Source organism: Apostichopus japonicus, chromosome 3, assembly GCF_037975245.1.
Source record: "Apostichopus japonicus isolate 1M-3 chromosome 3, ASM3797524v1, whole genome shotgun sequence".
Taxonomy (NCBI): domain Eukaryota; kingdom Metazoa; phylum Echinodermata; class Holothuroidea; order Aspidochirotida; family Stichopodidae; genus Apostichopus; species Apostichopus japonicus.
In genome coordinates this window covers 3004198-3020503 of record NC_092563.1, presented here as the reverse complement: position 1 = coordinate 3020503, position 16306 = coordinate 3004198, and the positions used below count along the sequence as shown (strand labels likewise).

The 16306-nt window shown below is 34.9% G+C and overlaps 1 protein-coding gene across 1 annotated transcript in view; it reads right to left on the bottom strand.

Annotated features, from left to right (window-relative positions):
- Positions 1 to 265: 265 nt before the first annotated feature.
- LOC139960101 (calbindin-32-like) overlaps positions 266 to 16306 on the bottom strand; it is a 65462-nt gene continuing 49421 nt past the window's right edge. Inside the window, exons 4-11 of the mRNA XM_071958199.1 lie at positions 15806 to 15889; positions 14794 to 14850; positions 6934 to 7017; positions 5212 to 5267; positions 3689 to 3728; positions 2309 to 2365; positions 1408 to 1479; positions 266 to 612 (exon numbers count right to left, since the gene is read on the bottom strand). Coding sequence (XP_071814300.1) covers positions 493 to 612; positions 1408 to 1479; positions 2309 to 2365; positions 3689 to 3728; positions 5212 to 5267; positions 6934 to 7017; positions 14794 to 14850; positions 15806 to 15889 — 570 coding nt within the window. The 3' untranslated portion in view covers positions 266 to 492. The remainder of the gene's footprint in view (positions 613 to 1407; positions 1480 to 2308; positions 2366 to 3688; positions 3729 to 5211; positions 5268 to 6933; positions 7018 to 14793; positions 14851 to 15805; positions 15890 to 16306) is intronic.

Genomic DNA, 16306 nt, shown 5'->3' with positions numbered 1-16306 from the left:
GATTTAAGAAAAATAATATAGATATGTTTGACTGTGTTCGTGATTTTATTCACTCTTTCTTTTAAACTTTTGTTGTGTGAATATGTGCAATGACATATACAGCTAAGCATAGCATCACAACTATACAAAACACATATAATTTCCCCTATACACCGTTGTATTACAATGAGGGTTTAGCGTGCAAATGAAACATACCCACGTGGTATAGAATATATATATATATATATATATATTATATATATATATATATTACCACGTGGTGTTATTTATTTGTATTAATATATTAATTTCAAAACGAGTGATGTGTGTGGGCTATATAAGGTCTTTGACGTCGAGAAGACAACCGACCGTTTGCTATAGAATGAATTCATAAGATATAATATATACGTTATCTAAACGATTAACATAATCAGGCACGTCCAAAATTCTGTAAAACACTTAAAATCGTGATCATCATCGGTAACACGCAGAATGATCGAAACAAGATGGCGGCTACTTGTTTTTGCTAAAGAGCATCTTGAGTTCGTCCTTCTGAAGTTTGCCATCTCTATTGATATCGATCGCCTCCAATATCGATTTAACGTTTTCTTTTAGTTCGGCATAGTTGGCTTCCTGCACAGAAGGGAAAGTTAAAAGAAGAAGAAGAAAGTATAGTTTATATATTATAAAACCAATATTTTGATAGTGATGATGTATAATGCGCAATGTTAAAAAAGCACATTACTGGAGAGAATATAGCGTGAAGTAGACAGAGCTGTTGGGGGCGGGGCGGGGGGGGGGGGGCGGGGGCGGTGTGGGGGCGGTGTGGGGGCGGTGTGGGGAGGAAAATGGCAGGGACTCTCACAGAAAGTTTCGAAAATAAAACGAGGAGGGCCAAAAAAAAAAAATGGACTAAATGAAAACATAAATTGTTGCAATAAATATGATACTGGGTGTCTTTATAAAACGGTAAGACGGTGTGATCGGCTAATTCTCATAAGGTATTCCTCATAAACCATATACTATGCATAAGCAGGGATTTCTTGGTTCAGTGATTAACATCTGTTGTTTTCTTCATCACCATAATCCGGTTCTGGTAATAAGATCACTCAAATATTTCGGGATTTTTCGACGGCATTTTATGGACCAGCATTTTATGAACCGACAGCATTTTATGAACCGGATCTTTGCATTGAGAGTTGCGCGTTGCACCCCCCCCCCCCCCGCCATTCAGCCATGAAACAGTTATTTTTGCTATATATTTACTAATGATTTTTGTTGTCAAGCCATTGGATAAGTTTCACTTCATTAATTATGCTGAAGAAACATATAGTTGCTTTCGAATTACTTGATAGCCCCCTCTTCAAAGTTCACCCTGATCTGAACCAAACGTGATTAAACTGTCTCTTTCCAATGAAGTTTACTTACTACTTTCTGCCTTGCGAGACAATCTTTCATCAAACCTTCGAGCTCTGCTCCTTCGATAGAACCACTTTTATCCTTAAATAAGGAACGAAAACCAGTCGATTAGAGATAATATAATTTCTAATCATTTATATATATAATAATATTTATATATAATTATATATATATCATATATATATGTATATAAATATATATATATATATATTTATATGAAATGTAGAAAGAGGGAACGATGCCATCATATACACCAAGCATGTCAACATCCGCTCTTTCATATATTTATATATATATATAATTATAATATACATATATATATATATATATAATTATAATATATATATATATAATAATATTTATATATAATTATATATATATCATATATATATATATATATATAATTATACTATATATATATATATATCTATATATATATATATATATATATATATATATATATATATATATATATATATATATAATATTTATGCGGCATTTCTGTGTCGGAATACTGCTCGTTTCCTATCTGGAATCACCTTCTCTTTCAGATCTAACTGTAGTAAACAACCACCTGTCCTTGTTGCAGTTGTTTGACGTTCGCAATCTTTCCTCTACTATATTTTAAATAGCGTAATCTTATCTGCTTATTGAGCAAAGGGAATATCTGTTTCTTTTCATTCTATTGAGTCGGTCACTGAAATTAATTTTCAGCCAATTAAAAATACAATCTCTCTCTATATCTCTTTACATTCCCTGCGGTCATATTCAATTTCAAACTCTTTCTGCTATATCGCTTAACGAAATGCAAAAGTGGAAAATACAAGAAATTTGTAGAATCATGTATATGAGTATTATAAAAAGAGAACAAAATCAATATGAAAGCAATGTAAAGGTGCAAAATATTTACCTGATCGTAATGATCAAAAATGTCATCGAAATCTGAAGCAGTTAATCCTTCAAGTCCCTAAAAATAAGGAAGAAAGGAAAAATAAAAAAAGAGAACAAGGGTTAGAGCAGGAGATCAAATGTCATTACAAGTACACCACACAATAATGAGTACGTCCTTTATCTAATTACCAGTGCGCCCTCTTATTACCACCACGGCGCCCTCTAACTAACACTATGCCCTCACTTCACCAGCGCGCCCTCACCTTCTTATTACCAACACGACGCCCTCTAACTAACACTATGCCCTCACATCACCAGCGCGCCCTCTGTAATTTAGCAATTTTTAACCATCTGTTTTCAAATCCAAGTCAGAATTGTCTGTATGATTTGCAATGATATCTTTGCAATGATATATTTTACCATGAATGTTATCATACAATACTGTGAAGTTCATAGTAAAAACGATCCGTCGGTTCTTAAAAGTATGACTTCATGAAGTAACCAAAAATAGGGCCTCCTAACTTTCGAGGTTGACCACTTCAGTTAGCGAAGAAAGCAATAGCGCCCTCTCATTGGCGCGGCAACGTATACGTGATGAACGGAAGCATGGTGGAATGATACACACATCTGTGCGTTCGATACTTATGCACGGCAACTTTTGCTAAACCTGGTAGTGGAATATTACTAGCAGTATAGGATATAAGGTTATCCAAGCTAAAACAAGGAAAGTCATTAATTCTCATATAAAATCAAACTGCCAGTGGGTAAAGTGATCAAGTTTTGCACCCTTATTTCGCAGCTTATTGGTGATTTCTTCACTAACGTCTTGACTATACGAGTCTTTAATTACCTTAAAACAGTCATGATTTAACACATGTATAACATGAAACTGTTTATTTCCAAAGGGTAGAATGTGACTCTTCGTCAGCTCCTTAACTTCTAATATACTCGTCTTACAATTGCTTAAACATTTCTGGTGTTTAATTACTCGCAGAGCTGTCCCTCTAAGGGTAACAGTGAAGGTTTAATAGAGAAATGGAGGTGTAACAATGTTACAGGTGATAGTCCAAATTTGTTGGTTTTTAATTGAACATGGCCTGTATACGTCATAACGTCTGTAGCTGAAAAACTCCTTATAGGATATGATCACTTTTTAGAAGCACTAAAAGTACCATATAAAAAGGTACAATGAAATCGCGATAATTTCATGCAAAGAAAACTGTTTTTTGGGAGAGAAATATGTTTTACAAAGCAGAGAAATATATATTTTCTCAAAGCTGTTCCTCCAAAAAGTTTTTCCTTTGGAGAATAATCTTCATTAAATAGATATGCCTCAAAAACGGAAGCGCCATTGAGGCCATTCTAGTTAGTGATATCTTTGAAAAGTTAAAAGACTCACCTCAAATCTTGCCAGGAAATTTTCTTGCAAAGGAAGTAATCTGTGGAGTAGTTAAAAGATTAATGAATATTCATAGATACATAAATTGCCCTTAAAATGGACTTTTAATGGGAATGATATGCAAAACATCAGTTATTACATGATCCAAAATGCAACCAATTAAAGTGACAGACTGAAAGTAATAAAATGACTTGTCGTTTCCAGTTTGAAATCGTTATATATAGTGTCAGCTATATACTACCACTATAGTAGCCTAACAGGCCTAACTTTGAGTTCGTTTGATAATTCAGATTTGTTTGCAAATCTCATTGCAAGTGAACCAATGCATGATATTCAGTTCAAAACGAAGGAATGAATGTTAATACTAGGAATGAGTGAGTGACTGAGTGAATGAATGAATTAATGAATTAGTGGAAGGATACATTAATTAATAAAAAACTAAACAGAAAGAAAGAATGAATACAAGACGGAATAACTGACTGACTGACTGAAATAATTAATGAATGAATGTACGAAGTAATGAGTGAGTGAATGAATGAATGAATGAAAGAATGAATAAAAGAATTAATTAATTAATTAAATGGAAAAAACAGAAAGAAGGAACAAAAGAAGGAATGAATTAATGAATGAAGGAACGAATTAAGCAATGAGTGAGTGAATGAATAAATAAATAAATTAATTAATTAATTAATTAATTAATTAAAAACTACAAAGAGAAAGGGAAGAAGGAATGAATAACTGACTGAATGAATGAATAAATAAAGAATCAATAAATAAATTAACTATTTAATTAATTAAAAAATAAAAGAGAAAAGAGAAAATTAAAGAATGAAGAACGAAAAAAAGAAAGAACGAAAGAAGAAATGAATAAATGAAGAGAAAGAATTAGTGAAAGAAAGAATGAAACAAAACACGAATAAATGTAAGAATAAATGAAAGAATGACTGACTGACTGAATAAATGAATGAAAGAATTAATCAAATTAATTAAATAACTAATTAATTAAACCTAAATAAGAGAAAAGAGAAAAGAAAAGAATGAATGAATGAAAGAACGAAAGAAGAAATGAATGAATGAATGAATGAATGAATGAATGAAGAGAAAAAATAATGCAAAAAGAATGAATTAACGTATGAAACAAAACACGAATAAATGTAAGAATGAATGAAAGAATACGTTCAAATGTAAAGAGACCAAGAATACATCAAATAAAAATTTATCAATAGAGACATTGGCAGTCGATGGAGCCAGCGGGGTATAGCATATTCTATAAAATAATATACATGCACTTTATTATTTTCATAGAAGCACGATGACGCTGTGGACTAAAGTGGCTTTTTATATATTTGAAGGAAAAAAAGCGAGAATGAATCTATAGTGAGAGCCTTGAACTTTGTTATTTCCAGTCCTCCTCTCTGATCAGTGCTATCTGGAATGATTGCCAGTATCATCGGGTTACACTCCGAAGGACTTATTTTGTCATTAAATATGAAATTTTAACAATTTACATATTTTATACTTACCCTACTAGTTCTTTGATTTCCAAACGACCATCATTGTTGGTGTCGTAACGGTTTAACTGTTTTAAAGGAACAAATCAGGAAGAGAAGAGTTTATTAAAAATAAAAGTTGTTGAGGGGGAGAGAAGATTCTAGGTAATTTAGCTTTCAACTCGTGGATGTGAAGAACCTCTTTTTTTCCCTTTGGTTTCTTCAGAATGGTGTTGAGGGGTGACATAAAGTTTGTAGCATTGTAATCTATTAAGGAGAATAAAATTAAGGACTTAAATAAGAATTTCAAAAAAGCGCTTTATGGGGAAGTAATTTGTTTTTTACCACAATCCCTGAGACAAACCTACTGAAAACATAAAACTAGCAAGTCTTCATACTAAAAATATTGACTCTTTGAAGAAAACGAAAGAAGAAAATGAAAGACTGTTGTTTGTGCACGCTTTGTGTTTGTTAAAGGAGGGTTCATTGAAAGATAACCTCACTCACTCACTCACACACACTCACACACACACGCACATTCATTTCCCTCTATTGTAGGGATATAAAGTTTTATTAATTTTTGAAAATTAACCCATGTTACTTTCCACATGTCATGTTGGGATTTTCTTCTATACACACACACACGCGCGCGCACGCGCACACGCAAACTTACTTTTTATTGTATAAACTACAAATTTAACAGATGACATTTCCCTTTATTTAACCGTAAAAGACTAGTAAACAATTTAAATTTGACAGTCACAGCAGGCAGTTTCGAAAGGTACTCCTTCATATTAGGAGTGTTAGCTCCTTCACAGGAGTGTTAGCTCAGTGGTTAACGCCAATCATAAGGTCCCCATTTCGAGTCACTCCAAGATATATGTTGTCCAGTTACAGAGGTGTTGACAATTGACATTTCATAATCATGGACGTTAAATATGAATCTAAGAGACTGACTTCGGTCAGTTTGCGGCTTTGATAAGCCAATGAGGCTTCTTCGCGAGTTCCTCCTCGCAGGAGGATCTAACATACATACATATTAAAGAATGTAAACAAGATAATTACTACAGAGAAAGAACAAAACCTCAGAGGACTAAATAAAGCTATGATTTATGATGACATATTTAGACTTGTTCAATTATAGCCGAAACTGAGTCTATTATACTGTATATTGCGGAACACTAATAGCGTGATATCGCTCACTTAGGAAATAATCAGTTCTTTCGTAGTCGTTAGAAGCAGCCGTTCATTATAATCACATCCATGTATGTCTCATTTAATTATGATCGCAGCAATATTCCCCTCCCCCTTTTTAAACAGACTTTTACAACATTCACTCAAGTCATACAAATTACGCGGAAACAGAAACTACTGCGTTAAAAAATAGCTGCATGATGGCAGATACATTCATGTAATATAAACATGGGATTAAACTTTTGAGACGTTCCGTGTTGTGTGTTATACACTCTGACATGTTACAGACCTACCACACTTACATATATAGCAGAGCGACCTAGCCTAGTCTACTTTGCAGACGGTATATGAAAAGATTAACTGCTGAAGCTAACTGCTGAAGCTATTTCCCGCCTTTTTCCGGCATGAGGTACATCGAGAATATGACTCAAGTACTTGAGTGAAGTCACGGTGAAATATGAGAGATACCGATGACTGCTTAAGGGGAAATGGGGAGGGAGGGTGAGGTGTGTGCGCATGCATACGGGGGGAGTGGGGCAGCTATACCGAGGATGTACTTACAATATGTTTCTGGTATTCCTCTAGTTTCTGCACGCTGACAACCCTCTCAGATTCATCTCGAGTCAGCAGATCATGAAGAAAGTTCTGTACAAAAAAGAGTGTAAATATATATATTATACACGGAATTCCCCTCAAGTTAAAACGTTAGACAAAGATTCGATGCGGGGAGTGGGAAGCGTTGGTAGTTGAAGTGACCAAGTTTTGCATTCACTAAACTTACTAGACAATCCTCATACCGTCTCAGGATTTTTACTGGCATCCGTACATGCAAATGCATTCTTTGGTTCACGTCTAAACTGTTTGTTTTTTTGTTTTCAATTGGGGTCTCTATGATGAATACTAGTGAGTGAAACGTGGTAAAAAAAATCCATCGTATCTACCGCCGAGTACGTCCTGAGTCGTCGGACTGAACAAAAAAAAAGCCCTTTTTTAATTTACCAAACTGGCAACTCTGGTTTACAGTACATGGCGTGCTGTAACCCATTGTGATATAACTCATGGCATCGAGAAAAACCTTCCCGTTTCAAAGAACACTTTATTTCAACGTTGACATAAATTTTGCCATCAAGGATAAGTTCGACTTATTTTCGGTAATTTAGACACGACAAGAGGTGGTCCTTAATACAAAACTAGAGCACAACGGGTGTAAAACCTCACAGGCATCGTCACTTGATTTCACTTGTAATATAAATACACAACGGTGGCATTGAGGGCGACTATTCAGTTTTAAATGTTAAAGGTATATATATATATATATATATATATATATATATATATATATATATATATATATATATATATACGATACGATTTTCATTTATATATATTCATTTGCCTTTGTCGTTTACCTCCATTGCATTAACATAAAGTCTGTTCAAAGTATCACTTTCGAGATCCGGCTTTAGGAATCACAAATGATTTCGAGTTGGTCAGCATCATGTTTGATCTCTAGAGTAAGGCAAAATATGTCACCAAAAACAGAACTAGTATTGTTCGATACAGGTGACAAACGCCTACAGTGGAATTACGATCTTCCTTACCGGTTTCGAACCTCTGGACATACAATCAGCGTCCATAGCCTAGTGGTTAGGGTGTCCGCGTACAGAGCGGGAGGCCCGTGGTTCGAATCCCGGTGGAGGCTGAAAGTTTTTTACTATTCTTGATTTTCCAACTCATTACGATTTTCATTTATATATATATATATATATATATATATATATATATATATATATATAAAGATATATATATATAAACAAATATATTTATTTATTTATCATATATAAATGTATATATATAAATGTATATATAAATAAATGTATATACATATAAATGTGTGTATATATATATATTTATATATATATATATACATTTATATATATATATATATATATATATATATATATATATATATATTAGTGTTGCAACAGTATAGAAGAGGAGTGGGAGGGGTGGGGGGTGGGAAGAGATAAAAAAGGTACCATATATACCAATTAGAAACAAAACCCTGCAACTTATAATGAAAACTTTCCAAGTTAAATTTTACCCAGAAAGTGAGGTTTAATGACCCAAATTTCCCTCAGATATTTTATTAATTAAATTAACACTCCAGGCGTATACTTCCTCTTGCCATTGTCGTCTAAGACATGAGTTTGCCCATCTTAAGTTTTCCTATCTTTCAAGGTTATCCATCTTTTTCAAGATTCTTTCCTCTTTTTTCAAGTCTCATTTTGAGGCAGGGTTATAAGGACATATTACAAACAATGTGGTTGTATGAGATCGAAACTTAAGTGACCTCCCCCACCCCTCGCCCTCCCACGCCCAACCCTCACCTCTCGCCACTCCCTCCCATCCTCCCCACCCCACCCCCTGATACAAACAATTTAAAGATATGTGAGGCGGCGAGGAAGTTTCGCTGTAAATTTGTCAGCAGTCCAATTAATGTTCTGAATATTATTGGACCAATTTTGTCTATGTTTCTAATATACTTCTGTTTAAAGTATACCTGTAGTATAGTTAATATAGTCAGCTTTAATCTTAGTTTGTTTCTTGACCATGTATATTTCTTTAAGGCGATGTTATTGAACAATCTTGGGTAAAATATAACCAGCGGCATGGTAATGTTAGAATATGTTATATATACATATCATCTCTTTATATTGAGTTGAAGTAAGAACAGAGAAACTCTTTCAGCCCCAACTTATGCATACGAGCTCACTTATAGTTATACTGACTTGCAAAAGCACGTCCGGGAGAGGTGATGTAAAACCTAAGGCATTTCTCATTTCGTACTTGAAAAACGGATCCATCTTTCTATTCTGCTTTTTGTTGTTGTCGGTTACTTAACTTAAACTAAACAGAAATATTGAACCAGTGATTTCATATATGAAAGAGACTTGAGGCATTACATTCAAATCTAGGGAGGTGACAATTCTCATGCATGCTTTGGTGGGGCACATTGTGATAACTAAACTTTACATGAAAGTATGTTTCATTCATTTATATTTGCCGAGAAGTGTCCGTCTAAAAGCAGTATTTTTTTAATATATTTTTTAAATATTTTATATTTTAGCGTATTTTTTTTGAAAGGATATTAAATATTGTTTAAAGTTTTGTTATTAATGCATATGTATACCAAAGCAAGAAGTGAAAATCACACCTACGGTTGATTGGTCACCAAGTAATAACGATCATCAATATAGACCGCTGATTGGTCACCAAGCTATAACGATCATCAATATAGATCGCTGATTGGTCACCAAGTAATAACGATCATCAATATAGACCGCTGATTGGTCACCAAGTAATAACGGTCATCAATATAGATCGCGGATTGGTCACTTAGTAATAACGATCATCAATATAGACCCGAAATATGCTAGAAACTCAATTAATGGTCACTCATATTAAAACATCAACATCGGACTTTTGTTTTATTACCGCCACCGTCCGAACATCTTTCTATAGCAGTCACATTTAATTATATATCATTAAGACAAGCTCATTAATTAGGAGTTTACGGTAGGGTCAGAGCGGCCTCGAGTTCCAAGACGATATAAACCTGCCGTTGCTATATCTTATGTTTTATGTGTTTTGTTATTTTTGATTTGTTTTGGTCTTGTTGCAGTTTTAGCATTCCACATTACGGGAGCTATATAGTGGGGATCTGTATCGACATATGCCTATATCTACGCGATATAACGTGTGATTTACCAATAATGTCATTCTGTTACACATGAATGTATATGGCTTTGACAGTTTGCGGCGAAACATCACCCATGTATATACAGCTACAATAGCGTGTAAACGCTATACAGAGCTGTAAACAATTTTATTACAAAATATGTGTTTTCTGTAAATCCAAGCACACCCATATGATATGAATCCTATGCTGTGGGCGAAACATGATAATATATTTTATGCGTTGCCATGGGAATGAATTCAAGTTGCAATATACGAAGAGAGCACAAAAACGAAATGTAAATTTTATGCAATTATGAAATAAAATATACTTTGGTTGACTGGGACTTTTAATCAACACAGAATTTGCTTTGCTCATTCATCAAAAGTCTACGACTGGCCGTTTTTTCCCCAATGGATTCGTTTTCTACATGTTTGCTTTTGGAAAATGAAAGCCAGGCTGCAATGAGGTGCAAAATTATTTACATGCAACCTCTCTTCCCAGAGGAGAATGGCATTAGTCAGTGGAAGCCATTAACGGGCTATATAACACAGAGGACACTTTTATGATATCGTATAGTATACAGACATAAAACAAACATATGCCAAAGCAGGAAAAGGTAATTTGGTGTTTTATCTTCCGTCCCTTTGGAAACAATTTATTGCACCTGAAATACAGAATGAAAATGACATATATAGACAGTTTGTTGACAGACAGAAAAGGGCACGTATATAGACAGAGAGTTTGTATGCTTCAATAACATGAGGTGTGGTGTGAGGTCGGTAAACGTTTGGAGGGCGGGAAAGGGGAGGCGGTGGGGGGGGGGTGAGGGACAGATACTTTCTATCTCAAAAAGTTACTTCCATCTAAACTAGACTTCCACCTAAAACAGTATAGTTGTCGGATGGATTTCATTGCGTGTGTGTGTATATGAATATATATACATATATGTATATATATATATATATATATATATATATATATGTATATATATATATATGCATATATATATATATATATATATATATATATATATATATATATATATATATATATATATATATATATATATATATATATATATATATAGGTTTTTTATTTAATATGTAATAGCTTCTGTTCATGTACCGGTATACTTTAACGCTACAATAACCAATAAGCTCATCCATGCTGATCTAACTAGTTTGCTGAGTTTTTGCTGAGAATGAAGAGAATTTCTTTCATCATACATTCATGCTTCACTTGAGTTGTATAATTATTGCTAGAACAGTCCTCGTCACTCTCCAGAGAATGTTATGTTCGTCGCAGGCTTTCGACTATGATCTGGCCTTAATCCCTAACCGAAGAGAAATATTTTAGCCAATCCATTGACATTTTGAGAGAGTGACGTCATTAGAGGCCATCTGTGGAAAATCACCAGCAGATTATTCAAGGTTTTTTCTCTCTTTTCTTTCCCAACATTCTTCAAATTTATAGTGTAGCCTAAAGTGGAGTGTAAATGTTGCATAATCTTTTCCATCCTTTCCTGATACTCCGGTACACATGCAGTGTACACTTGCAGGGTGCATGTAATTTCTTGTTCTTCTCTTCTATGGTCATCCATTTTCGTGTTATCAAATTTTATGAAGTCATACTTATATTGATGTCATTTGCAACTCATTTTGCACGGCATGCCCACAAAAACGCATAACGAAATTTAAGTGTATATTGGACAAAATTGATATAAAGCGTTCTTGTGCATTATTTTTGGATTTGGATTTCTGGTTTGCAATGCGAATCGGAAACTGGGGTCTTTTTTTTGGGGGGGGGTGTTGGGGGAGGGGTCGTTTCGGAAGACATTCGTTCACCATATACAGCTGCACTACAGTGACGATGAACGATATGCCTTCACCCCCTGCATTTGAGGATTGGGACGTTAACTGAAGGCCCCGTGAGCTGAAGGATTGGTGCGCCAATAACACACGCCTCCGCTCGTAACTCTCTGACCCGACTCATCGGAAAGAGAGTTGATATATGAGCCGGTGTTCATCCACGATCATCACACAAAACAGGATTGCAAATTCGCTTCTGTTAGCTTCCTAACTCTTGGTAAATACTGAACTAAAACTTACCTATAACGGTTTAACCATAAATTAAATTGCCAATTTTTATGGGTTATACGCACAGTGTACCTATAGCCGAACGTGTTCTTACATGTACACCAGCAGACGGACAGACATATACATACAACGTGTATAAGGAGGAGATTTAGTTTTGTCACGAGTAGAAAGCAGGGGCCTCTCCGACTCAGATTCTTTAATGAATCGGTGATATTTGAAATTGGATGATCTTACCAGATGGAGAATTCGTGTTGACGGTTTAAATTCTATAAACGAGGTAGAGAAGGATTCCCTTCTACGATCATTTTCGTCACTTTCTTTACCCGTAATGTAAAGATTTAGCAGAGGAAAAAACAACCATGTCCCAAAAAAGAAAGGAAAAAAAATAAAACCTCAACATATCGCCTACGGTTTTGAGCTATAGAATATGTCACATCACCATCAAAGGGAAAGCAATTTGAGTGTTAGTGGAAGCCGAGGCACGTCTTGGGGGTTGTAAGAATTTTTTCTCTTTTTTTTTTGGGGGGGGGGGGTATTTGTTAAAAGCTTGGGGCCTTTTTGGTTGTGAAAATAAAATGTTAGCCAATAACACTTGTTATGATAGCCATGTCTAACTTTATGGATGGAATATTTAAGTACCTTTACTCTTCAGGTCTGTATCTCCCAAATGAAAATAACTTTTTGGGACTACACTGGCCCCTCGGCTGTTTGTGGAAACAAAAAAAAAGGGTATGAATTACACCATACCTATTCATCTAATCGATAATATATACCCAAATTAAGTCGTTTCTTGTGTATTGTAGGAATCTTACATGCCTGTTTTGATTTTCTTATTCTTATTTGTCTCTCGACATATTGGTAAAACTCGCGTTTGAAACAGTGACATGCCCTATAGATTTTGAATTTGATATAAATAGGAGCTCTCATTTTGATAAATTACATATTGGATACTTAAATCAAGATTAATTTGTAATGGTTTGGTTTTTGTCACGTTTCTTAGCAGGACAAGGAGGCCTTTGATCGGGGGAAACAGTTTACGAGTAACCTACATATCTCTTAACCACTGCCATATCATATGAGAATTTGTGTGATATGTGACGATGGTTGTGTAAAATGATACTCGCTGAAAGGCTAATCGCAAAAGATAAAAAGAATAAAATATGGAACTCTACCCGAGCTATTTTTAAGAGAAGATTTACAATTGAATAGACCTATCACATATAGGCCTATCATTACATGGTAGCCTATATGTACAACATATACCTGCCAGCCTGACCCAACCTTCTTTATAATTAGGGTACTTTAGCAAAATGAGACACCATTTTGAACTCGATGACGTCTAATATTAAATTTATGTTTAAAATGACACCTTCAACTTTATGAATATAGGCCGTTTCATACAGAAGGGCCATCCAACATTATATTTGGGCATTATTTGTTTCCTTGTACCACAGAGAGTCAATTTAGCCGGTCTATAGTTTATGAATGTGTTTGTCATTTTTGAAGTCATTTTTGGAAGATTTATACTCTTTTAACATTGAGATATTTGTCAAACTAGTATGTCAAACGTCATGAGGAATAGTTCAGTTTCTGCTCACTTTGCTGTACGGTCAAGTCATTCGGGACATGCGCGTTTGAGTTCAAACAACAGCAGTCCGTGATCGCCCTGTTTGACACTTGAAATGCCTGGACTGATTGAAGCGGATCTACACACGACAGAACGACAGTCCGCGGATTTGTGCAGACTACAGATTTCTTTCTTTCTTTCTATATATATACTTTGTAAAAAGGTCGATACGTTTCACCTAAACAACAAACTGCGGTGTCGTGTAACTGGTTCTCATGTTTACTTGAAAAGCCTTAGATGAAGGGAGTATCAAAATAAGATACTTCCTGTCTCGCCTCTGGCGACATCAACTTGAACTTTAATGAGTCTTATTATGTTATATAAACGTGATCTATTAGGTGCAATGGCATTGAGAAGTGCCAATTAAAGAACTTAAGGAGTATAAAGAACTAAATCTATATAGCAAGGACTCTCTCTTCGTTGAGATCAGCTGACGAAATGGAAGATTTTTCTTCATTTTTATTTGGTGGAAATTGAACAAAGGATATAACTAATTAACCTAATGTCCTACCTTTCTTGTATATAATTTTAAATTCTGCATTCATCCTTTGTCCTACAGTCGGTAATTCAAATGCTTTCGTTATTCAAGTCCCTTTTTCCCAGCATGCCATTAGAACGTTTTATATAGTATGGAATTGTTTATTTGTGTGATACCCTTAGTTAAATGGGTTATGTCCCAGTTGTGCGAAAGTGAATATTGAATACATCTAAAAATAACAAAAACAACACACAATAAAACAGACAACACACACATTAAAGAAAGCATGTAGAGAAAACACTCACTTGTTATTGAGGTAAATAACAAACCTCATATAGAGGCAGGAGAACCACATTACAATTGATCTTGGGGTCGGGGAGGGGGCTGGGGAGAGGGAAGGGGTCGGGGGAGAGGGACGGGGCATGGGTGAAGAATGATGGCGTATAGATAGAGTTCAGAATACTCAATCAATAATTACCGTAAGCTCTCCTTTGTCGATGTAACCGTTCTTATCAGAGTCATATTTACGCCAAATCTAGTTCGACAAAAACGAAATAACAAAATAAAGGCAAAAATGACATCTATTGATTAACTTTGAAATGCAACGATGAGTTATTGAGTGGTATGTAAAAATGATACACACTTCGGTTGGGGATTTACCACCTTAAGTTTTCAAAAGTGGTATAGGAATATTTGAAACTAATTATCAATATATAGCTGGCAGAACCATTTAAACATACATTAGAAACAATTTAAAGACGTATAAAGATACAATATATTAATTTAATCAAATCAACTGCTGATTGATCCATGTTGCGGCTTTGTATATTAAAAATATATATTTAATAATAAGGACCTTTGAAGTAATCTAAATAGGTCAAGATATGCTAAAGGCAGAAAAAAAAAGGAAGCCACTCAAGTAATCGGTCCGTGTGCAATTCCCGGACGACACACTTACTGCTTAACGTCTATCTTTCATGTTCTTGGAAAATGTTTTTATTTGTGTTGTTGGGGGCAACCAAAGTGACATAACACAATAAAGAACTGGAATAACCATGAAAGCGTCGGTCGTGCAATGGTTAGTATTGTAGCCTTCCAAGCAATAGAACGTGGTTCAATTTCCGGCCTACGCACTTGCCAGAAAAGGGGTTTCTCTTCTACTCGAAGCAACAACACGTAAAACAGTATTAGTTTATACCCTGCAGTCGGTCGACCATTTTACAAAATGTCCCGAGCATTATTCAAATTAAGGTATACAATTAATCAAACTAAAAGACTTTATTTTTTTTTGTTCAGCGTATGAATGGTTATCTCTCCATTAATTAACGAGTAAATTTGGTTAAAAATAGTTTGGCTATTGTGTCATTTGGATTTAGGTTGCCTTAATAAACAATTGCTACACAACTCATGAATAATCATAAGACATTCATTTACGTAATATTAAAAAAGATCAATGTGAATATTAACATAAATTTATAGGCTATACTCACGTGCATAAAGTCAACACTGGATAATTTCTCGTTTACTCGAAACTTCAGTAGGAAATTTTCTTCGGGAACGAGGAGCTTTGCGAGCTGTTCAAAAATGAGGATAAAACTGATTAATTTCTGCTCAGACGTACACGTACCAAAACATACTAAACTATAACACTTACTTCGATAACTTACATATTACGCCCTTCTTGTAAGATAAGCTTATATCGTTCCTTCGTTATGACTTTACTCGTAATTTGGACATAAGATAGATAACACTGAGTCCAAACTAGATAGGTCAGTCGTACACGTCATCAATAAAAGGATGTCGATGAGGGAGGGTAAGTCGAGGAGGGAGGTAAGAAAGAGGGGTAGTTGAGGGGCGGGGGGTAAGTAGGTAAAATGAGAGGGCATTATGGGAGCAGGAGGTGAGGGGAAGGTTAATAAGAGTATAGGTAGACGAGGAGCAAGACGAGAGGAGAGGAGAGAAGGTAGAGAGGAGAATGGACTGGGAAGACG